The sequence below is a fragment of the Muntiacus reevesi genome, chromosome 17 (assembly GCF_963930625.1).
Source record: "Muntiacus reevesi chromosome 17, mMunRee1.1, whole genome shotgun sequence".
Taxonomy (NCBI): domain Eukaryota; kingdom Metazoa; phylum Chordata; class Mammalia; order Artiodactyla; family Cervidae; genus Muntiacus; species Muntiacus reevesi.
The window spans coordinates 21565928-21589974 of NC_089265.1; the positions used below are offsets into that span (position 1 = coordinate 21565928).

Consider the following 24047-nt stretch of genomic DNA (forward strand, 5'->3'; position numbering starts at 1 on the left):
AGAGAGAGAAATTATGTGTGCGTGTGTGTGTGTGTGTGTGTCTGTCTATACTGATTAAGTAGTAGGGAAGGGCTTCAATATAGATTAGATCTCTCAAATCTCTGCTTCACATTACAGACTCCGTCTTTAGATTGCTTCTCTCCAATGAATGGATGAGAGGACTGATGGTTTTTGATGAATGTGGCTGGATTTGTGATTTCAGAAGAAGACGATTTAGCTTTGGAACCAGGGACCAGGCTTGATCACTCAGAGCTTTTGTATAGCAGAGTTTTATTAAAGGATAAAAAGGGACAGAGAATCTTCTGATATAGACATCAGAAGGGGGATGGAGAGTGCCCCACTTGCTAGCCTTAAAGGGAGCTATATACTTTTTAAATTGGTTATTACAATAAAGCAAAAGAATGTCTCATGGTTTACAGATCTTACTAGACTCACTTCTACAATATCCAAATTAAGATAATGGGATTAGAACTAAGAATAGAAAGATCTTACTCATCCCACTACAACAATGTACATGTTAAGATAAGTCAGCAGCTTTTGAAGGAGAAACATGCCCTCGAACAAAATACATTGTTCTGTTGACTAAGACAAAGCAAAGTAGGGAAAAAGTTTGTTCTTTTCTCCTCCTTGAGAACTCCAGAACCCTATATCCTCCTGGAGAGTGCCAGACCCTTCTCTCGACCTTGGGGATCCTAGACTTCTTATCAATCTGCCTAGGAACTGACACTCTCAGAGATCTCTAATTTGCAGGTTAAATACATGTCAGTTGCTCAGTTGAGTATGACTCTTTTGCAGCTCCGTGAACTGTACCCTTTTCATACTGCTCATGGGGTTCTCAAGGCAAGAATACTGAAGTGGTTTGCCATTCCCCTCTCCAGGGGACCACATTTGTCACTTACAACCAACCTAGAGAGCATATTAAAAAGCAGAGACATTACTTTGCCAACAAAGTTCTATCTAGTCAAGGTATGGTTTTTCCAGCGGCCACGTATGGATGTGAGAGTTGGAATATGAAGAAAGCTGAGCACCGGAGAATGACGCTTTTGAACTGTGGTGTTAGAGAAGACTCTTGAGAGTCCCTTGGACTGCAAGGAGATCCAACAAGTGCATCCTAAAGGAGATCAGTCCTGGGTGTTCATTGGTAGGACTGATGTTGAAGCTGAAACTCCAATACTTTGGCCACCTCATGCGAAGAGCTGACTCCTTTGAAAAGACCTTGATGCCGGGAAAGATTGAGGGCAGGAGGAGAAGGGGACGACAGAGGATGAGATGGCTGGACGGCATCACCGACTCGATGGACATGAGTTTGAGTAAACTCCAGAAGTGGGTGATGGAGAGGGAGGCCTGCTGTGCTGCGGTCCATGGGGTCCCAAGACTCAGACACAACTGAGCTACTGACTGAACTGTACTCTACCCACCAGGTTCCTCGGTCCATGGAATTCTCCAGGCAAGAAAACTGGACTGGGTTGTCATTTCCTTCTTCTGTATGTTAAGAAAGTTCTGGGCTTCTTTCTTTCTTCTGTCACACTTTGGGGACACTTTTGGGGGCAAGACTACATGGATAATATTTGGACACCTCTGGCTGTCTTTGTGGAGGCTTCCCAGGTGGCACTGGTGCTAAAGAACCCAACTGCCACTGCAGGAGACGTAAAAGACCTAGGTTTGATCCCTGGGTCGGGAAGATCCCCTGGTGGAGGAAACGGCAACCTACTCCTTTGTTATTGCAGGGAGAATCCCATGGACAGGGGAGGCTGTCCATTGGGTCCCAAGGAGTCAGACATGCCGGAAGTGACTTAGCACACACGCCTGCCTGTCTTTGTGACTGTTTAACATCCTTCAAATATTGTGATCCTTCCCCTGTTTGACTGAGCTCTTTTTATATTTAACTTACACTTTGCCATTTTGTCAGCAGAAAAGTCACTTGCCCTTCTTCACTTTCATGCTGTTCAGATATACAGTTTTATTTTTGCCCACAAACAACTATCGTTTTTCTGGGAAAGTTGAAATGACAAGCAAAATATCTCAAGTCTTGAAAATTAAAGAAATGAGGTGAAACCCCTCTTCCATTCTTTTATTTCCCTTTGTATTAACCCTACGATGAAATGGAACGTAATCCAGGAGGATAGAGACAAACTTCGACCAGCAAATGACTATGTAAAATCTAAGTTCCTACATCTTTTGTTGCTACTTAAATTTACAATGAAACACCATACGTAAGTAAAGAAGCAAGGCTATTTCTCTCTGACACAGCCTGGCCTCATGGCTCTGCATTCTGAGCTCGAGACAGAGATGGATAGGCAAGTCAGCCCAACAGAAGGATGTACTGCACGAACAACTAAAGGTCACTGATTTCTGTGATATAAGCCTCTAATAGTATATAACAGCATCACTGAATTTGCTATGGCCAACTCAGGAATTGTGAGCAAAACAAACATTCAACAGATTAAGTCAAAGATTTGAACATTAAAAGCAGTAGTGGCAAAATAAAAATTGCTCCTAAAGTTGTAACAGTTGCAAATCGATAATGCCTCCACCTACATACAAAAACAGACTTTAGCTCTCAGCATCTTAGGGTTCCTGACCCTTAAATACCTGGGGACACAGGTTAGAAGGGGAGGTCATCACTGAAAACTCCGGTCCTTCACAGAAAGACTCCAGGGAAAGGGTGGGGATCCTAGAAGATCAACGATTTTACAAACAAAGGGACAACCCCCCCCCCCCCCCACCACAGTAGAATTCTGAGGTCCTCAGGATGTACTAAGCCTGCCCTCACCAGTGAATACTAGAGAGTTTGGGCTGAGGACACTGTCATTCCAGAGGAAAAGTGCTACCAGAAGTGCTAACCACCTTGAGAGTGAGGTGGTGCTGGAAAGACAATTAATTATCTTGGAGTGAGACTCTTAAGACCGACATGCACCAGAAAAGAAGCAGGATTTCTGGCGCGGATATTGGCACAGCCTGTGGAAGAGTATAGATCTACCATAAAAAGCTGGTTGAAAGAAACCACGATCTCTCATATATTGTTCCTGACTGTTGATCTGGAGCCTATTATACAGAGGGAAGTAAGTCAGAAAGAAAAACAGCAAAAGAGACACAGATGTCAAGAACAGAATTTTGGATTCCACGCAAGAAGGTGAGGTGGGATAATCTGAGAGAATAGCATTGAAATATGTATATTACCGTATGTGAAGCAGATCGCCAGTCCAGGTTCATTGAATGGGACAGGGCGCTCAGGGCTGGTGTGCTGGGACCACACGGAGGGATGGCACAGGGAAGGAGGCACGAGGGGGGTTCAGGATGGGGGGCACATGTAAACCCATGGGTGATTCATGTCAATGGATGGCAAAACCGCTACAATATTGTAAAGTAATTAGCCTCCAATTAAAATAAATAAGTTAATTTACAAAAAAGAGAGACATAGTGACAACCTAAAAGTTGAGAGTTATGCTTTATTTGGTGGGAATTTGGGAGGCAGTACATCAATTCACCCTGAGAGATTGCTCCAAGGAACTGAGGGGAAGAGTCAGCTTATACAGGAATTTTCAAGAAAGTGGATGTAGTGTGAACATCAAAGTATCTTTGAGAATTAAAGAAAACCAGCTATCTCAACTTATGGAATTCAGCACTTTTCCTATGTATGTGAAGAGCCAAGTGTCTGGGCTCACTGCAAACATTCCTTTCATGCATCTCAGCTCTCCTGGGGCATTTTCCGTTGCACTTTCTTGCATCTTGCATTTTTTCACATCCTGAGTTGCCTTGGGCTAACCTTAGGGAGTAGCTGCAATTTGGTAGCTGTTAGCCCACAGGTGTATTTCCCCTTCCTGAGGGCCCTGGAGGGCTTGGAGACTCTTGACTGTTTATCATCCTGGTTTACTGGTATGGCAGGAAACACTCCACGCCTCAAGACCTTGTGGCCCCAGTGAAATGGAATCTCAGGAACCTGAATGAACGTTCTCTAAAGAACAGAAACAGCAGAGTAGCTCATTCACTCTCGATTACAAGAAGACAAATACAGAAACCAATATGGCCTGAGTGACTCTGAATTCCTATGTGTACGATAAGGATGGAGAAATGCAGTTAAGAATCAAGGGAAAATTATGGGTTTGACATAATCTAAGCAATAGCAATTCTTATCTATATTACACTTAAATTGGTACATAATAACTATGTACAGATCTCTAAGTCTTTACATACTTACATAACTTCAGCCTTTATATAGTTTCTCATTTAATTGATACACATTTACATTGACAAATCCAAATTTTATTGGGAAAATTAAACTTCTACGGTAAAAATTAAGAGTTTAGCTCAACTACATACTCTAGGGCAAAGAGAAAATATCTAAATGACACCACAAAGGGGAAGTGGGAGAGAAATTGTCGGACGAGTACCGACTTCCTATTTAAAAGCCTAGCTTCGAATGATTGTCATCAGACCCCTACCTGACGGTCCCAGCAGACGCCGTCTCCGCCAGGCCAGCAGCAGCCTCATCTTCTCCATGGCCTTCGTGCTCTCTCTACTGATGGCCCTGGTGCTGGTCAGCTATGGCCCGGGAGGATCCTTGGGCTGTGAGCTGTCTCAGTACCATGTGCTGCTTGGCAGGCGGAACCTCAGGCTCCTGGGCCAAATGAAGAGACTCTCCCCTCACTCCTGTCTGCAGGACAGAAAAGACTTCGGTCTTCCCCAGGAGATGGTGGAGGGCAGTCAGCTTCAGAAGGACCAGGCCTTCTCTGTGCTCCACGAGATGCTCCAGCAATGCTTCAACCTCTTCCACACAGAGCGCTCCTCTGCTGCCTCGGACACCACCATCCTGGAGCAGCTCTGCACTGGACTCTATCAGCAGCTGGACGACCTGGATGCCTGCCTGGGGCAGGTGATGGGAGAGAAAGACTCTGACCTGGGAAGGATGGGCCCCACTCTGACCGTGAAGAGGTACTTCCAGGGAATCCATGACTACCTGCAAGAGAAGGAATACAGCGACTGTGCCTGGCAAATCGTCCATTTGGAGATGATGAGAGCTCTCTCTTCAATATCCAGGTTGCAAAAAAGGTTAAGAAAGATGGGTGGAGATCTGAACTCACCTTGAGATGACTCTCACCGACTAAGATGCCACATCACCCTCATACACTCACCTGTGTTCATTTCAGAAGACTCTGATTTCTGCTTTAGCCACCAAATGCATTGAATTCCTTTAGCCGATACTTTGTCAGCAGGGATAAGCAAGTAGCTATAAATGTATTCAGCTGTACGGGCATGAGTCCTTAAGTGATGCCTGCCCTGATGGTATCTGTTGTTGATTTATTATTTCTTCTTGCATCTAACATACGTAAAATATTAGGAAATTTGTAAAGTTACATGTCATCTGTACATCATATTAAAATTGCTAAAACATGTTTACAATTTCGTGTTACTAAATTTGTACTTTGTTCTATTTATGAAGTCAAAGAAAATGAGTTTCTTTACTCAAAAATGAAAATTCACACCCTCATTTTAAAACTTTATTATAGAATGGGTGTTTACATTGATTTATTCATTCGTTCCATTCATATTATTCATATATATTGAGTACCTACATAACAGACTGTGTAATTGTCACCAAGGAATACAAGTGAATAAAGCAAATGTCGTTCCTACTGCATGGACACTCTCAGTCTTACAGAGAAGAGGACATAAAAATAGTATTATTTTCTTTCAATTTTACCAAAGACTGCAAAGAAAAGTAAGGGAAAAGAATGTCCTCACACGGGAAGCTTTAGGTCCAAATGATGCTGGAAAGACAAATAATATTCTATGTCCTTTCTAAGCTACCTGTAGGGCTTCCCTGGTAGCTCAGCTGGTAAAGAATGCGCCTGCAGAGCTGAAGACCCCTGTTCAACTCCTGGGTCAGGAAGATCACCTGGAGAAGGGATAGGTTTCGTACCCCGAGCAGTATTCTTGGGCTTCCCTGGTGGTTCAGTTGGTAAAGAAACTGCCTGCAATGCAGGAGACCTGGGTTGGGAAGATGCCAGGAGGAAGGTTAGGCAACCCACTCCAGTACTGTTGTCTAAAGAATCCCCATGGACAGAGGAGGCTGGAGGGCTGCAGCCCATTGGGTCCCAAAGAGTGCAACATTACTAATCACACAGCACAGAAAGTCAATGAATTCTCTTAACTTACTTTCAAGTTACCAAATTCTGGGGAGACTATTTTAGATAAACATTACCTATATATGATTATTTTCATAGAATTTACCTAAAAGCACTTTTTTCTCCTTACTCTTAGAGATCAGAGACCATTCAAGTTCCAGAGAGCCAGATAGATCACTTACATGGCAAAGGCACAAGAGAAATACCAATTCCTTCCAGCAAGCTGACTTAACCAAATACAAACTCCTCACTTTGATACAGTAGCAGAGCTAGCAGAAGCCATTGTTCTCCCGATCTCTGCGCAGCCCCCATTCATCAAGGACAGCCACCCAAAGGCCCCATGGACTAGTGGACAGCCACCCAGGGATTTTCCTGTTGCTTCTGGGATTCCCCCTGAAGTTCTTGGGCACCGTATGGGAGTGGATGGCCACTTGAGGAATACCCTACAGTTTTGGGATTACAGCCAGCAACTTTTGGGCCCCACATGTTAGTGGATGCCCCCAATAACTTTCCATTCCCCATCCTGGACCTTGGCACTCACAGGAGTTTCTGCCACCTCCTGGCTGCCACCAATTGTTGGGTTGTACCCTGCAGGCTTACAAGACCTATGTTTGCCCAGCTTCGAGACCAAAGAGAGATTCTGCCGTCAAGAACAGAGGTTTAATGGACGGGAGGCACTTACATGTCTGAAGCAATGTCCTGGAGACACACCCCACAATGTGTGGTGCACTGGTGCTGGGAAGTGTGAATACATGGTGACAGGCTTCATTCTGAGAGCAATGGAGGGGTGGGGAGTAGAGGGTGGGGAAGTGGGGAATGGGAAGGAGGGAGAGGGGGGTGTGGGAGGAGATTGCCAGTCCGAGTGGGAGTGAGATCAGGGGGGCTCATTTATTATCATAGAAAGTGGTAGAGGGACATGCCCCTCACCACCCCTTTGAGAAAAAGATGAAATCTGGGGCCTCGGACAAGTACATAGAAAAGCCAGTCATGTGTACAGGCCGTACTGGGGGGGGCATGGGATGTACAGAGAGTAAGAGAACAGCCATCCTGAGTGGCCTGACCATACTTATATACCTTCATTTAAAAAATACTTTATTGCTAAAAATCACCAGTGATCATCTGGACCTTCCAATTATTTTGCCGGTGAAAGTTTGACCTATTCTGTGAATCACTGCAGTGTGGCACAAAGACACGGAGTGTGCAAGGGCTGTTGAAAATGGCATTGATAGACTTGTTTGACACGGGGTCCTCGCAAAACTTCAATTTGTAAGAAATCCAATTATCTATGAAATGGGATAAAACAAAGTATGCCTGTACTTCCTCACAATGGAGCAATTCCCAGTATGCTTTCCAGATTCACTCCTCCTTCCCCTGCACCAGCCATTCATACAACTCTTTCCTGTTTCTTTGTGGTGAGTGAAAAGTGTAGTCACTCACTCCTGCCAAGTCTCTGTCACCCATGAACCATAGCCCACCAGGCTCCTTTGTCTATGGGATTCTCCAGGCAGAAAACTGCAGTGGATTGCCATTTCCTTCTCCAGGGGATCTGCCCCACCCAGGGATCAAAGCTGGTTCTCCCACTTTGGAGGCAGATTCTTTACTGTCTGAGCCATAAGGGAAGCTCTAAGAGTGCAAAGCCACCAGTAAAATGATTGAGTCAAAGTTCTAGGCTTTTCAGAAACTCTCATGTAAGAGGTTATTGTTTTTCTTGTGATGAATACTTTTGGGAATGAGAGAAAGTCCTTGTTATAATCCTGTTAACAACAGCCTTGGCCAGAATGAACTAAAAAGCAGGATCCCTTTTCCTCTGGAGGCTATGAAAACAATTACAGAGGAAGTGTGCCACCTACTGGCCATGATGGACTAGGACATTGATCAAGTCTAGAATGGGCTTCTTGCTCTTCTAGGCAGAAGTCTGTCTTCTTCAATGAGCATTTTCTTCAGAGCTCAAGGAGGATCTTGCCTGGAAAGAACTGACACCCATAACCTGCAAAATCCTCCCTCCTTAGCTTATGTTTTTCAGAGAGGGAAAATCCTCCCAGCTTCAGGCAGGACATGTCTTGGGCTAAGGTAGCTGTGTAGAGAGAACGGTCAGGATGTGTTTCTCGCTTGCAGGCTGCTCTCTAGCCAAGGTTACAGATTTATCATTTGCTTTACATCCTTTAACACCCTTGGAGTCTTTTTCATGGCATGCTGGATAAGGAAAAGCAAAGGGAATCAGAGGAAACAGCTCCTGTTTGAAGGTACTCTTTTCTGAAGAGTACGTTGTTCGTTGCTTGACTTCAGGAGAAAATTCTCAATGTCCCTTTGAATAATGAGTGCGTTGCATCCCTTCCTCTTTGACTCAGTAGTAAGAGAGAACACAGACACAAATTAGGGGATTTCAGAGAATACAATTGTTGCCAACCAATAACCTGGAGTGTACCTACTTGGGAAGAATTGAGAACTGGTAAGGTAATGGGATACTGCAATTGAGGAAGTTAACCAGGAAGAGAGAGAGAGAGAGAGAGAGAGAGAAATTATGTGTGCGTGTGTGTGTGTGTGTGTGTCTGTCTATACTGATTAAGTAGTAGGGAAGGGCTTCAATATAGATTAGATCTCTCAAATCTCTGCTTCACATTACAGACTCCGTCTTTAGATTGCTTCTCTCCAATGAATGGATGAGAGGACTGATGGTTTTTGATGAATGTGGCTGGATTTGTGATTTCAGAAGAAGACGATTTAGCTTTGGAACCAGGGACCAGGCTTGATCACTCAGAGCTTTTGTATAGCAGAGTTTTATTAAAGGATAAAAAGGGACAGAGAATCTTCTGATATAGACATCAGAAGGGGGATGGAGAGTGCCCCACTTGCTAGCCTTAAAGGGAGCTATATACTTTTTAAATTGGTTATTACAATAAAGCAAAAGAATGTCTCATGGTTTACAGATCTTACTAGACTCACTTCTACAATATACAAATTAAGATAATGGGATTAGAACTAAGAATAGAAAGATCTTACTCATCCCACTACAACAATGTACATGTTAAGATAAGTCAGCAGCTTTTGAAGGAGAAACATGCCCTCGAACAAAATACATTGTTCTGTTGACTAAGACAAAGCAAAGTAGGGAAAAAGTTTGTTCTTTTCTCCTCCTTGAGAACTCCAGAACCCTATATCCTCCTGGAGAGTGCCAGACCCTTCTCTCGACCTTGGGGATCCTAGACTTCTTATCAATCTGCCTAGGAACTGACACTCTCAGAGATCTCTAATTTGCAGGTTAAATACATGTCAGTTGCTCAGTTGAGTATGACTCTTTTGCAGCTCCGTGAACTGTACCCTTTTCATACTGCTCATGGGGTTCTCAAGGCAAGAATACTGAAGTGGTTTGCCATTCCCCTCTCCAGGGGACCACATTTGTCACTTACAACCAACCTAGAGAGCATATTAAAAAGCAGAGACATTACTTTGCCAACAAAGTTCTATCTAGTCAAGGTATGGTTTTTCCAGCGGCCACGTATGGATGTGAGAGTTGGAATATGAAGAAAGCTGAGCACCGGAGAATGACGCTTTTGAACTGTGGTGTTAGAGAAGACTCTTGAGAGTCCCTTGGACTGCAAGGAGATCCAACAAGTGCATCCTAAAGGAGATCAGTCCTGGGTGTTCATTGGTAGGACTGATGTTGAAGCTGAAACTCCAATACTTTGGCCACCTCATGCGAAGAGCTGACTCCTTTGAAAAGACCTTGATGCCGGGAAAGATTGAGGGCAGGAGGAGAAGGGGACGACAGAGGATGAGATGGCTGGACGGCATCACCGACTCGATGGACATGAGTTTGAGTAAACTCCAGAAGTGGGTGATGGAGAGGGAGGCCTGCTGTGCTGCGGTCCATGGGGTCCCAAGACTCAGACACAACTGAGCTACTGACTGAACTGTACTCTACCCACCAGGTTCCTCGGTCCATGGAATTCTCCAGGCAAGAAAACTGGACTGGGTTGTCATTTCCTTCTTCTGTATGTTAAGAAAGTTCTGGGCTTCTTTCTTTCTTCTGTCACACTTTGGGGACACTTTTGGGGGCAAGACTACATGGATAATATTTGGACACCTCTGGCTGTCTTTGTGGAGGCTTCCCAGGTGGCACTGGTGCTAAAGAACCCAACTGCCACTGCAGGAGACGTAAAAGACCTAGGTTTGATCCCTGGGTCGGGAAGATCCCCTGGTGGAGGAAACGGCAACCTACTCCTTTGTTATTGCAGGGAGAATCCCATGGACAGGGGAGGCTGTCCATTGGGTCCCAAGGAGTCAGACATGCCGGAAGTGACTTAGCACACACGCCTGCCTGTCTTTGTGACTGTTTAACATCCTTCAAATATTGTGATCCTTCCCCTGTTTGACTGAGCTCTTTTTATATTTAACTTACACTTTGCCATTTTGTCAGCAGAAAAGTCACTTGCCCTTCTTCACTTTCATGCTGTTCAGATATACAGGTTTTATTTTTGCCCACAAACAACTATCGTTTTTCTGGGAAAGTTGAAATGACAAGCAAAATATCTCAAGTCTTGAAAATTAAAGAAATGAGGTGAAACCCCTCTTCCATTCTTTTATTTCCCTTTGTATTAACCCTACGATGAAATGGAACGTAATCCAGGAGGATAGAGACAAACTTCGACCAGCAAATGACTATGTAAAATCTAAGTTCCTACATCTTTTGTTGCTACTTAAATTTACAATGAAACACCATACGTAAGTAAAGAAGCAAGGCTATTTCTCTCTGACACAGCCTGGCCTCATGGCTCTGCATTCTGAGCTCGAGACAGAGATGGATAGGCAAGTCAGCCCAACAGAAGGATGTACTGCACGAACAACTAAAGGTCACTGATTTCTGTGATATAAGCCTCTAATAGTATATAACAGCATCACTGAATTTGCTATGGCCAACTCAGGAATTGTGAGCAAAACAAACATTCAACAGATTAAGTCAAAGATTTGAACATTAAAAGCAGTAGTGGCAAAATAAAAATTGCTCCTAAAGTTGTAACAGTTGCAAATCGATAATGCCTCCACCTACATACAAAAACAGACTTTAGCTCTCAGCATCTTAGGGTTCCTGACCCTTAAATACCTGGGGACACAGGTTAGAAGGGGAGGTCATCACTGAAAACTCCGGTCCTTCACAGAAAGACTCCAGGGAAAGGGTGGGGATCCTAGAAGATCAATGATTTTACAAACAAAGGGACAACCCCCCCCCCTCCCCACCACAGTAGAATTCTGAGGTCCTCAGGATGTACTAAGCCTGCCCTCACCAGTGAATACTAGAGAGTTTGGGCTGAGGACACTGTCATTCCAGAGGAAAAGTGCTACCAGAAGTGCTAACCACCTTGAGAGTGAGGTGGTGCTGGAAAGACAATTAATTATCTTGGAGTGAGACTCTTAAGACCGACATGCACCAGAAAAGAAGCAGGATTTCTGGCGCGGATATTGGCACAGCCTGTGGAAGAGTATAGATCTACCATAAAAAGCTGGTTGAAAGAAACCACGATCTCTCATATATTGTTCCTGACTGTTGATCTGGAGCCTATTATACAGAGGGAAGTAAGTCAGAAAGAAAAACAGCAAAAGAGACACAGATGTCAAGAACAGAATTTTGGATTCCACGCAAGAAGGTGAGGTGGGATAATCTGAGAGAATAGCATTGAAATATGTATATTACCGTATGTGAAGCAGATCGCCAGTCCAGGTTCATTGAATGGGACAGGGCGCTCAGGGCTGGTGTGCTGGGACCACACGGAGGGATGGCACAGGGAAGGAGGCACGAGGGGGGTTCAGGATGGGGGGCACATGTAAACCCATGGGTGATTCATGTCAATGGATGGCAAAACCGCTACAATATTGTAAAGTAATTAGCCTCCAATTAAAATAAATAAGTTAATTTACAAAAAAGAGAGACATAGTGACAACCTAAAAGTTGAGAGTTATGCTTTATTTGGTGGGAATTTGGGAGGCAGTACATCAATTCACCCTGAGAGATTGCTCCAAGGAACTGAGGGGAAGAGTCAGCTTATACAGGAATTTTCAAGAAAGTGGATGTAGTGTGAACATCAAAGTATCTTTGAGAATTAAAGAAAACCAGCTATCTCAACTTATGGAATTCAGCACTTTTCCTATGTATGTGAAGAGCCAAGTGTCTGGGCTCACTGCAAACATTCCTTTCATGCATCTCAGCTCTCCTGGGGCATTTTCCGTTGCACTTTCTTGCATCTTGCATTTTTTCACATCCTGAGTTGCCTTGGGCTAACCTTAGGGAGTAGCTGCAATTTGGTAGCTGTTAGCCCACAGGTGTATTTCCCCTTCCTGAGGGCCCTGGAGGGCTTGGAGACTCTTGACTGTTTATCATCCTGGTTTACTGGTATGGCAGGAAACACTCCACGCCTCAAGACCTTGTGGCCCCAGTGAAATGGAATCTCAGGAACCTGAATGAACGTTCTCTAAAGAACAGAAACAGCAGAGTAGCTCATTCACTCTCGATTACAAGAAGACAAATACAGAAACCAATATGGCCTGAGTGACTCTGAATTCCTATGTGTACGATAAGGATGGAGAAATGCAGTTAAGAATCAAGGGAAAATTATGGGTTTGACATAATCTAAGCAATAGCAATTCTTATCTATATTACACTTAAATTGGTACATAATAACTATGTACAGATCTCTAAGTCTTTACATACTTACATAACTTCAGCCTTTATATAGTTTCTCATTTAATTGATACACATTTACATTGACAAATCCAAATTTTATTGGGAAAATTAAACTTCTACGGTAAAAATTAAGAGTTTAGCTCAACTACATACTCTAGGGCAAAGAGAAAATATCTAAATGACACCACAAAGGGGAAGTGGGAGAGAAATTGTCGGACGAGTACCGACTTCCTATTTAAAAGCCTAGCTTCGAATGATTGTCATCAGACCCCTACCTGACGGTCCCAGCAGACGCCGTCTCCGCCAGGCCAGCAGCAGCCTCATCTTCTCCATGGCCTTCGTGCTCTCTCTACTGATGGCCCTGGTGCTGGTCAGCTATGGCCCGGGAGGATCCTTGGGCTGTGAGCTGTCTCAGTACCATGTGCTGCTTGGCAGGCGGAACCTCAGGCTCCTGGGCCAAATGAAGAGACTCTCCCCTCACTCCTGTCTGCAGGACAGAAAAGACTTCGGTCTTCCCCAGGAGATGGTGGAGGGCAGTCAGCTTCAGAAGGACCAGGCCTTCTCTGTGCTCCACGAGATGCTCCAGCAATGCTTCAACCTCTTCCACACAGAGCGCTCCTCTGCTGCCTCGGACACCACCATCCTGGAGCAGCTCTGCACTGGACTCTATCAGCAGCTGGACGACCTGGATGCCTGCCTGGGGCAGGTGATGGGAGAGAAAGACTCTGACCTGGGAAGGATGGGCCCCACTCTGACCGTGAAGAGGTACTTCCAGGGAATCCATGACTACCTGCAAGAGAAGGAATACAGCGACTGTGCCTGGCAAATCGTCCATTTGGAGATGATGAGAGCTCTCTCTTCAATATCCAGGTTGCAAAAAAGGTTAAGAAAGATGGGTGGAGATCTGAACTCACCTTGAGATGACTCTCACCGACTAAGATGCCACATCACCCTCATACACTCACCTGTGTTCATTTCAGAAGACTCTGATTTCTGCTTTAGCCACCAAATGCATTGAATTCCTTTAGCCGATACTTTGTCAGCAGGGATAAGCAAGTAGCTATAAATGTATTCAGCTGTACGGGCATGAGTCCTTAAGTGATGCCTGCCCTGATGGTATCTGTTGTTGATTTATTATTTCTTCTTGCATCTAACATACGTAAAATATTAGGAAATTTGTAAAGTTACATGTCATCTGTACATCATATTAAAATTGCTAAAACATGTTTACAATTTCGTGTTACTAAATTTGTACTTTGTTCTATTTATGAAGTCAAAGAAAATGAGTTTCTTTACTCAAAAATGAAAATTCACACCCTCATTTTAAAACTTTATTATAGAATGGGTGTTTACATTGATTTATTCATTCGTTCCATTCATATTATTCATATATATTGAGTACCTACATAACAGACTGTGTAATTGTCACCAAGGAATACAAGTGAATAAAGCAAATGTCGTTCCTACTGCATGGACACTCTCAGTCTTACAGAGAAGAGGACATAAAAATAGTATTATTTTCTTTCAATTTTACCAAAGACTGCAAAGAAAAGTAAGGGAAAAGAATGTCCTCACACGGGAAGCTTTAGGTCCAAATGATGCTGGAAAGACAAATAATATTCTATGTCCTTTCTAAGCTACCTGTAGGGCTTCCCTGGTAGCTCAGCTGGTAAAGAATGCGCCTGCAGAGCTGAAGACCCCTGTTCAACTCCTGGGTCAGGAAGATCACCTGGAGAAGGGATAGGTTTCGTACCCCGAGCAGTATTCTTGGGCTTCCCTGGTGGTTCAGTTGGTAAAGAAACTGCCTGCAATGCAGGAGACCTGGGTTGGGAAGATGCCAGGAGGAAGGTTAGGCAACCCACTCCAGTACTGTTGTCTAAAGAATCCCCATGGACAGAGGAGGCTGGAGGGCTGCAGCCCATTGGGTCCCAAAGAGTGCAACATTACTAATCACACAGCACAGAAAGTCAATGAATTCTCTTAACTTACTTTCAAGTTACCAAATTCTGGGGAGACTATTTTAGATAAACATTACCTATATATGATTATTTTCATAGAATTTACCTAAAAGCACTTTTTTCTCCTTACTCTTAGAGATCAGAGACCATTCAAGTTCCAGAGAGCCAGATAGATCACTTACATGGCAAAGGCACAAGAGAAATACCAATTCCTTCCAGCAAGCTGACTTAACCAAATACAAACTCCTCACTTTGATACAGTAGCAGAGCTAGCAGAAGCCATTGTTCTCCCGATCTCTGCGCAGCCCCCATTCATCAAGGACAGCCACCCAAAGGCCCCATGGACTAGTGGACAGCCACCCAGGGATTTTCCTGTTGCTTCTGGGATTCCCCCTGAAGTTCTTGGGCACCGTACGGGAGTGGATGGCCACTTGAGGAATACCCTACAGTTTTGGGATTACAGCCAGCAACTTTTGGGCCCCACATGTTAGTGGATGCCCCCAATAACTTTCCATTCCCCATCCTGGACCTTGGCACTCACAGGAGTTTCTGCCACCTCCTGGCTGCCACCAATTGTTGGGTTGTACCCTGCAGGCTTACAAGACCTATGTTTGCCCAGCTTCGAGACCAAAGAGAGATTCTGCCGTCAAGAACAGAGGTTTAATGGACGGGAGGCACTTACATGTCTGAAGCAATGTCCTGGAGACACACCCCACAATGTGTGGTGCACTGGTGCTGGGAAGTGTGAATACATGGTGACAGGCTTCATTCTGAGAGCAATGGAGGGGTGGGGAGTAGAGGGTGGGGAAGTGGGGAATGGGAAGGAGGGAGAGGGGGGTGTGGGAGGAGATTGCCAGTCCGAGTGGGAGTGAGATCAGGGGGGCTCATTTATTATCATAGAAAGTGGTAGAGGGACATGCCCCTCACCACCCCTTTGAGAAAAAGATGAAATCTGGGGCCTCGGACAAGTACATAGAAAAGCCAGTCATGTGTACAGGCCGTACTGGGGGGACATGGGATGTACAGAGAATAAGAGAACAGCCATCCTGAGTGGCCTGACCATACTTATATACCTTCATTTAAAAAATACTTTATTGCTAAAAATCACCAGTGATCATCTGGACCTTCCAATTATTTTGCCGGTGAAAGTTTGACCTATTCTGTGAATCACTGCAGTGTGGCACAAAGACACGGAGTGTGCAAGGGCTGTTGAAAATGGCATTGATAGACTTGTTTGACACGGGGTCCTCGCAAAACTTCAATTTGTAAGAAATCCAATTATCTATGAAATGGGATAAAACAAAGTATGCCTGTACTTCCTCACAATGTAGCAATTCCCAGTATGCTTTCCAGATTCACTCCTCCTTCCCTTGCACCAGCCATTCATACAACTCTTTCCTGTTTCTTTGTGGTGAGTGAAAAGTGTAGTCACTCACTCCTGCCAACTCTCTGTCACCCATGAACCATAGCCCACCAGGCTCCTTTGTCTATGGGATTCTCCAGGCAGAAAACTGCAGTGGATTGCCATTTCCTTCTCCAGGGGATCTGCCCCACCCAGGGATCAAAGCTGGTTCTCCCACTTTGGAGGCAGATTCTTTACTGTCTGAGCCATAAGGGAAGCTCTAAGAGTGCAAAGCCACCAGTAAAATGATTGAGTCAAAGTTCTAGGCTTTTCAGAAACTCTCATGTAAGAGGTTATTGTTTTTCTTGTGATGAATACTTTTGGGAATGAGAGAAAGTCCTTGTTATAATCCTGTTAACAACAGCCTTGGCCAGAATGAACTAAAAAGCAGGATCCCTTTTCCTCTGGAGGCTATGAAAACAATTACAGAGGAAGTGTGCCACCTACTGGCCATGATGGACTAGGACATTGATCAAGTCTAGAAAGGGCTTCTTGCTCTTCTAGGCAGAAGTCTGTCTTCTTCAATGAGCATTTTCTTCAGAGCTCAAGGAGGATCTTGCCTGGAAAGAACTGACACCCATAACCTGCAAAATCCTCCCTCCTTAGCTTATGTTTTTCAGAGAGGGAAAATCCTCCCAGCTTCAGGCAGGACATGTCTTGGGCTAAGGTAGCTGTGTAGAGAGAACGGTCAGGATGTGTTTCTCGCTTGCAGGCTGCTCTCTAGCCAAGGTTACAGATTTATCATTTGCTTTACATCCTTTAACACCCTTGGAGTCTTTTTCATGGCATGCTGGATAAGGAAAAGCAAAGGGAATCAGAGGAAACAGCTCCTGTTTGAAGGTACTCTTTTCTGAAGAGTACGTTGTTCGTTGCTTGACTTCAGGAGAAAATTCTCAATGTCCCTTTGAATAATGAGTGCGTTGCATCCCTTCCTCTTTGACTCAGTAGTAAGAGAGAACACAGACACAAATTAGGGGATTTCAGAGAATACAATTGTTGCCAACCAATAACCTGGAGTGTACCTACTTGGGAAGAATTGAGAACTGGTAAGGTAATGGGATACTGCAATTGAGGAAGTTAACCAGGAAGAGAGAGAGAGAGAGAGAGAGAGAGAAATTATGTGTGCGTGTGTGTGTGTGTGTGTGTCTGTCTATACTGATTAAGTAGTAGGGAAGGGCTTCAATATAGATTAGATCTCTCAAATCTCTGCTTCACATTACAGACTCCGTCTTTAGATTGCTTCTCTCCAATGAATGGATGAGAGGACTGATGGTTTTTGATGAATGTGGCTGGATTTGTGATTTCAGAAGAAGACGATTTAGCTTTGGAACCAGGGACCAGGCTTGATCACTCAGAGCTTTTGTATAGCAGAGTTTTATTAAAGGATAAAAAGGGACAGAGAATCTTCTGATATAGACATCAGAAGGGGGATGGAGAGTGCCCCACTTGCTAGCCTTAAAGGGAGCTATATACTTTTTAAATTGGTTATTACAATAAAGCAAAAGAATGTCTCATGGTTTACAGATCTTACTAGACTCACTTCTACAATATACAAATTAAGATAATGGGATTAGAACTAAGAATAGAAAGATCTTACTCATCCCACTACAACAATGTACATGTTAAGATAAGTCAGCAGCTTTTGAAGGAGAAACATGCCCTCGAATAAAATACATTGTTCTGTTGACTAAGACAAAGCAAAGTAGGGAAAAAGTTTGTTCTTTTCTCCTCCTTGAGAACTCCAGAACCCTATATCCTCCTGGAGAGTGCCAGACCCTTCTCTCGACCTTGGGGATCCTAGACTTCTTATCAATCTGCCTAGGAACTGACACTCTCAGAGATCTCTAATTTGCAGGTTAAATACATGTCAGTTGCTCAGTTGAGTATGACTCTTTTGCAGCTCCGTGAACTGTACCCTTTTCATACTGCTCATGGGGTTCTCAAGGCAAGAATACTGAAGTGGTTTGCCATTCCCCTCTCCAGGGGACCACATTTGTCACTTACAACCAACCTAGAGAGCATATTAAAAAGCAGAGACATTACTTTGCCAACAAAGTTCTATCTAGTCAAGGTATGGTTTTTCCAGCGGCCACGTATGGATGTGAGAGTTGGAATATGAAGAAAGCTGAGCACCGAAGAATGACGCTTTTGAACTGTGGTGTTAGAGAAGACTCTTGAGAGTCCCTTGGACTGCAAGGAGATCCAACAAGTGCATCCTAAAGGAGATCAGTCCTGGGTGTTCATTGGTAGGACTGATGTTGAAGCTGAAACTCCAATACTTTGGCCACCTCATGCGAAGAGCTGACTCCTTTGAAAAGACCTTGATGCCGGGAAAGATTGAGGGCAGGAGGAGAAGGGGACGACAGAGGATGAGATGGCTGGACGGCATCACCGACTCGATGGACATGAGTTTGAGTAAACTCCAGAAGTGGGTGATGGAGAGGGAGGCCTGCTGTGCTGCGGTCCATGGGGTCCCAAGACTCAGACACAACTGAGCTACTGACTGAACTGTACTCTACCCACCAGGTTCCTCGGTCCATGGAATTCTCCAGGCAAGAAAACTGGACTGGGTTGTCATTTCCTTCTTCTGTATGTTAAGAAAGTTCTGGGCTTCTTTCTTTCTTCTGTCACACTTTGGGGACACTTTTGGGGGCAAGACTACATGGATAATATTTGGACACCTCTGGCTGTCTTTGTGGAGGCTTCCCAGGTGGCACTGGTGCTAAAGAACCCAACTGCCACTGCAGGAGACGTAAAAGACCTAGGTTTGATCCCTGGGTCGGGAAGATCCCCTGGTGGAGGAAACGGCAACCTACTCCTTTGTTATTGCAGGGAGAATCCCATGGACAGGGGAGGCTGTCCATTGGGTCCCAAGGAGTCAGACATGCCGGAAGTGACTTAGCACACACGCCTGCCTGTCTTTGTGACTGTTTAACATCCTTCAAATATTGTGATCCTTCCCCTGTTTGACTGAGCTCTTTTTATATTTAACTTACACTTTGCCATTTTGTCAGCAGAAAAGTCACTTGCCCTTCTTCACTTTCATGCTGTTCAGATATACAGGTTTTATTTTTGCCCACAAACAACTATCGTTTTTCTGGGAAAGTTGAAATGACAAGCAAAATATCTCAAGTCTTGAAAATTAAAGAAATGAGGTGAAACCCCTCTTCCATTCTTTTATTTCCCTTTGTATTAACCCTACGATGAAATGGAACGTAATCCAGGAGGATAGAGACAAACTTCGACCAGCAAATGACTATGTAAAATCTAAGTTCCTACATCTTTTGTTGCTACTTAAATTTACAATGAAACACCATACGTAAGTAAAGAAGCAAGGCTATTTCTCTCTGACACAGCCTGGCCTCATGGCTCTGCATTCTGAGCTCGAGACAGAGATGGATAGGCAAGTCAGCCCAACAGAAGGATGTACTGCACGAACAACTAAAGGTCACTGATTTCTGTGATATAAGCCTCTAATAGTATATAACAGCATCACTGAATTTGCTATGGCCAACTCAGGAATTGTGAGCAAAACAAACATTCAACAGATTAAGTCAAAGATTTGAACATTAAAAGCAGTAGTGGCAAAATAAAAATTGCTCCTAAAGTTGTAACAGTTGCAAATCGATAATGCCTCCACCTACATACAAAAACAGACTTTAGCTCTCAGCATCTTAGGGTTCCTGACCCTTAAATACCTGGGGACACAGGTTAGAAGGGGAGGTCATCACTGAAAACTCCGGTCCTTCACAGAAAGACTCCAGGGAAAGGGTGGGGATCCTAGAAGATCAATGATTTTACAAACAAAGGGACAACCCCCCCCCCTCCCCACCACAGTAGAATTCTGAGGTCCTCAGGATGTACTAAGCCTGCCCTCACCAGTGAATACTAGAGAGTTTGGGCTGAGGACACTGTCATTCCAGAGGAAAAGTGCTACCAGAAGTGCTAACCACCTTGAGAGTGAGGTGGTGCTGGAAAGACAATTAATTATCTTGGAGTGAGACTCTTAAGACCGACATGCACCAGAAAAGAAGCAGGATTTCTGGCGCGGATATTGGCACAGCCTGTGGAAGAGTATAGATCTACCATAAAAAGCTGGTTGAAAGAAACCACGATCTCTCATATATTGTTCCTGACTGTTGATCTGGAGCCTATTATACAGAGGGAAGTAAGTCAGAAAGAAAAACAGCAAAAGAGACACAGATGTCAAGAACAGAATTTTGGATTCCACGCAAGAAGGTGAGGTGGGATAATCTGAGAGAATAGCATTGAAATATGTATATTACCGTATGTGAAGCAGATCGCCAGTCCAGGTTCATTGAATGGGACAGGGCGCTCAGGGCTGGTGTGCTGGGACCACACGGAGGGATGGCACAGGGAAGGAGGCACGAGGGGGGTTCAGGATGGGGGGCACATGTAAACCCATGGGTGATTCATGTCAATGGATGGCAAAACCGCTACAATATTGTAAAGTAATTAGCCTCCAATTAAAATAAATAAGTTAATTTACAAAAAAGAGAGACATAGTGACAACCTAAAAGTTGAGAGTTATGCTTTATTTGGTGGGAATTTGGGAGGCAGTACATCAATTCACCCTGAGAGATTGCTCCAAGGAACTGAGGGGAAGAGTCAGCTTATACAGGAATTTTCAAGAAAGTGGATGTAGTGTGAACATCAAAGTATCTTTGAGAATTAAAGAAAACCAGCTATCTCAACTTATGGAATTCAGCACTTTTCCTATGTATGTGAAGAGCCAAGTGTCTGGGCTCACTGCAAACATTCCTTTCATGCATTTCAGCTCTCCTGGGGCATTTTCCCTTGTCTGTTCTTGCATCTTGCATTTTATCACATCCTGAGTTGCCTTGGGCTAACCTTAGGGAGTAGCTGCAATTTGGTAGCTGTTAGCCCACAGGTGTATTTCCCCTTCCTGAGGGCCCTGGAGGGCTTGGAGACTCTTGACTGTTTATCATCCTGGTTTACTGATATGGCAGGAGATGCTCCACGCCTCAGGACCTTGTGGCCCCAGTGAAATGTAATCTCAGGAACCTGAATGAACATTCTCTAAAGAACAGAAACAGCAGAGTAGCTCATTCACTCTCGATTACAAGAAGACAAATACAGAAACCAATATGGCCTGAGTGACTCTGAATTCCTATGTGTACGATAAGGATGGAAAAATGCAGTTAAGAATCAAGGGAAAATTATGGGTTTGACATAATCTAAGCAATAGCAATTCTTATCTATATTACACTTAAATTGGTACATAATAACTATGTACAGATCTCTAAGTCTTTACATACTTACATAACTTCAGCCTTTATATAGTTTCTCATTTAATTGATACACATTTACATTGACAAATCCAAATTTTATTGGGAAAATTAAACTTCTACGGTAAAAATTAAGAGTTTAGTTCAACTACATACTCTAGGCCAAAGAGAAAATATCTAAATGACACCACAAAGGGGAAGTGGGAGAGAAATTGTCGGACGAGTACCAACTTCCTACTTAAAAGCCTAGCTTCGAATGATTGTCATCAGACCCCTACCTGACGGTCCCAGCAGACACCGTCTCCGCCAGGCCAGCAGCAGCCTCATCTTCTCCATGGCCTTCGTGCTCTCTCTACTGATGGCCCTGGTGCTGGTCAGCTATGGCCCGGGAGGATCCTTGGGCTGTGAGCTGTCTCAGTACCATGTGCTGCTTGGCAGGCAGAACCTCAGGCTCCTGGGCCAATGAGGAGACTCTCCCCTCACTCCTGTCTGCAGGACAGAAAAGACTTCGGTCTTCCCCAGGAGATGGTGGAGGGCAGTCAGCTTCAGAAGGACCAGGCCTTCTCTGTGCTCCACGAGATGCTCCAGCAATGCTTCAACCTCTTCCACACAGAGCGCTCCTCTGCTGCCTCGGACACCACCATCCTGGAGCAGCTCTGCACTGGACTCTATCAGCAGCTGGACGACCTGGATGCCTGCCTGGGGCAGGTGATGGGAGAGAAAGACTCTGACCTGGGAAGGATGGGCCCCACTATGACCGTGAAGAGGTACTTCCAGGGAATCCATGACTACCTGCAAGAGAAGGAATATAGCGACTGTGCCTGGCAAATCGTCCATTTGGAGATGATGAGAGCTCTCTCTTCAATATCCAGGTTGCAAAAAAGGTTAAGAAAGATGGGTGGAGATCTGAACTCACCTTGAGATGACTCTCACCGACTAAGATGCCACATCACCCTCATACACTCACCTGTGTTCATTTCAGAAGACTCTGATTTCTGCTTTAGCCACCAAATGCATTGAATTCCTTTAGCCGATACTTTGTCAGCAGGAATAAGCAAGTAGCTATAAATGTATTCAGCTGTACGGGCATGAGTCCTTAAGTGATGCCTGCCCTGATGGTATCTGTTGTTGATTTATTATTTCTTCTTGCATCTAACATACGTAAAATATTAGGAAATTTGTAAAGTTACATGTCATCTGTACATCATGTTAAAATTTCTAAAACGTGTTTACAATTTCGTGTTACTAAATTTGTACTTTGTTCTATTTATGAAGTCAAAGAAAACGAGTTTCTTTACTCAAAAATGAAAATTCACACCCTCATTTTAAAACTTTATTATAGAATGGGTGTTTACATTGATTTATTCATTCGTTCCATTCATATTATACATATATATTGAGTACCTACGTAACAGACTGTGTAATTGTCAGCAAGGAATACAAGTGAATAAAGCAAATGTCGTTCCTACTGCATGGACACTCTCAGTCTTACAGAGAAGAGGACATAAAAATAGTATTATTTTCTTTCAATTTTACCAAAGACTGCAAAGAAAAGTAAGGGAAAAGAATGTCCTCACACGGGAAGCTTTAGGTCCAAATGATGCTGGAAAGACAAATAATATTATATGTCCTTTCTAAGCTACCTGTAGGGCTTCCCTGGTAGCTCAGCTGGTAAAGAATGTGCCTGCGAGCTGAAGACCCCTGTTTAATTCCTGGGTCAGGAAGATCACCTGGAGAAGCGATAGGTTTCGTACCTTGTGCAGTATTCTTGGGCTTCCCTGGTGGTTCAGTTGGTAAAGAAACTGCCTGCAATGCAGGAGACTTGGGTTGGGAAGACCCCAGGAGGAGGCTTAGGCAACCCACTCCAGTATTGCTGTCTAAAGAATCCCCATGGACAGAGGAGGCTGGAGGGCTGCAGCCCATTGGGTTCCAAAGAGTGCAACATTACTAATCACACAGCACAGAAAGTCAATGAATTCTCTTAACTTACTTTCAAGTTACCAAAATCTGGGGAGACTATTTTAGATAAACATTACCTAAACATGATGATTTCCATAGAATTTACCTAAAGCACTTTTTTCTCCTTACTCTTAGAGATCAAAGACCATTCAAGTGCCTGAGAGCCAGATAGATCACTTACATGGCAAAGGCACAAGAGAAATACCAGTTCCTTCCAGCAAGCTGACTTAACCAAATACAAACTGCTCACTTTGATACAGGAGCAGAGCTAGAAGAAGACATTGTACTACAGATCGCTGCACAGCCCCCACTCATCAAGGACGGCCACCCAAAGGCCCCATGGACTAGTGGACAGCACCCAGGGATTTTCCTGTTGCTTCTGGGATTCCCCCTGAAGTTCTTGGGCACTGTATGGGAGCGGATGGCCACTTCAGGAATACCCTACAGTTTTGGGATTACAGCCAGCAACTTTTGGGCCCCACATGCTAGTGGATGCCCCCAATAACTTTCCATTCCCCATCCTGGACCTTGGCACTCACAGGAGTTTCTGCCACCTCCTGGCTGCCACCAATTGTTGGGTTGCACCCTGCAGGCTTACAAGACCTATGTTTGCCCAGCTTCGAGACCAAAGAGAGAATCTGCCGTCAAGAACAGAAG

The 24047-nt window shown here is 44.2% G+C and overlaps 2 protein-coding genes and 1 pseudogene across 2 annotated transcripts; all 3 read left to right on the forward strand.

Annotated features, from left to right (window-relative positions):
• The first annotated feature begins 4498 nt into the window (after positions 1–4498).
• LOC136148417 (interferon tau) lies at positions 4499–5086 on the forward strand. The gene has a single exon (XM_065907947.1). The coding sequence runs from the start codon at positions 4499–4501 to the stop codon at positions 5084–5086; it is 588 nt and encodes a 195-aa protein (XP_065764019.1).
• An 8046-nt stretch (positions 5087–13132) lies between these two features.
• On the forward strand, positions 13133–13720 carry LOC136148416 (interferon tau). The gene has a single exon (XM_065907945.1). It carries the CDS (start codon positions 13133–13135, stop codon positions 13718–13720), a length of 588 nt encoding a protein of 195 aa, XP_065764017.1.
• An 8045-nt stretch (positions 13721–21765) lies between these two features.
• On the forward strand, positions 21766–22352 carry LOC136148408 (interferon tau-like; annotated as a pseudogene).
• The last annotated feature ends 1695 nt before the right edge of the window (positions 22353–24047 follow it).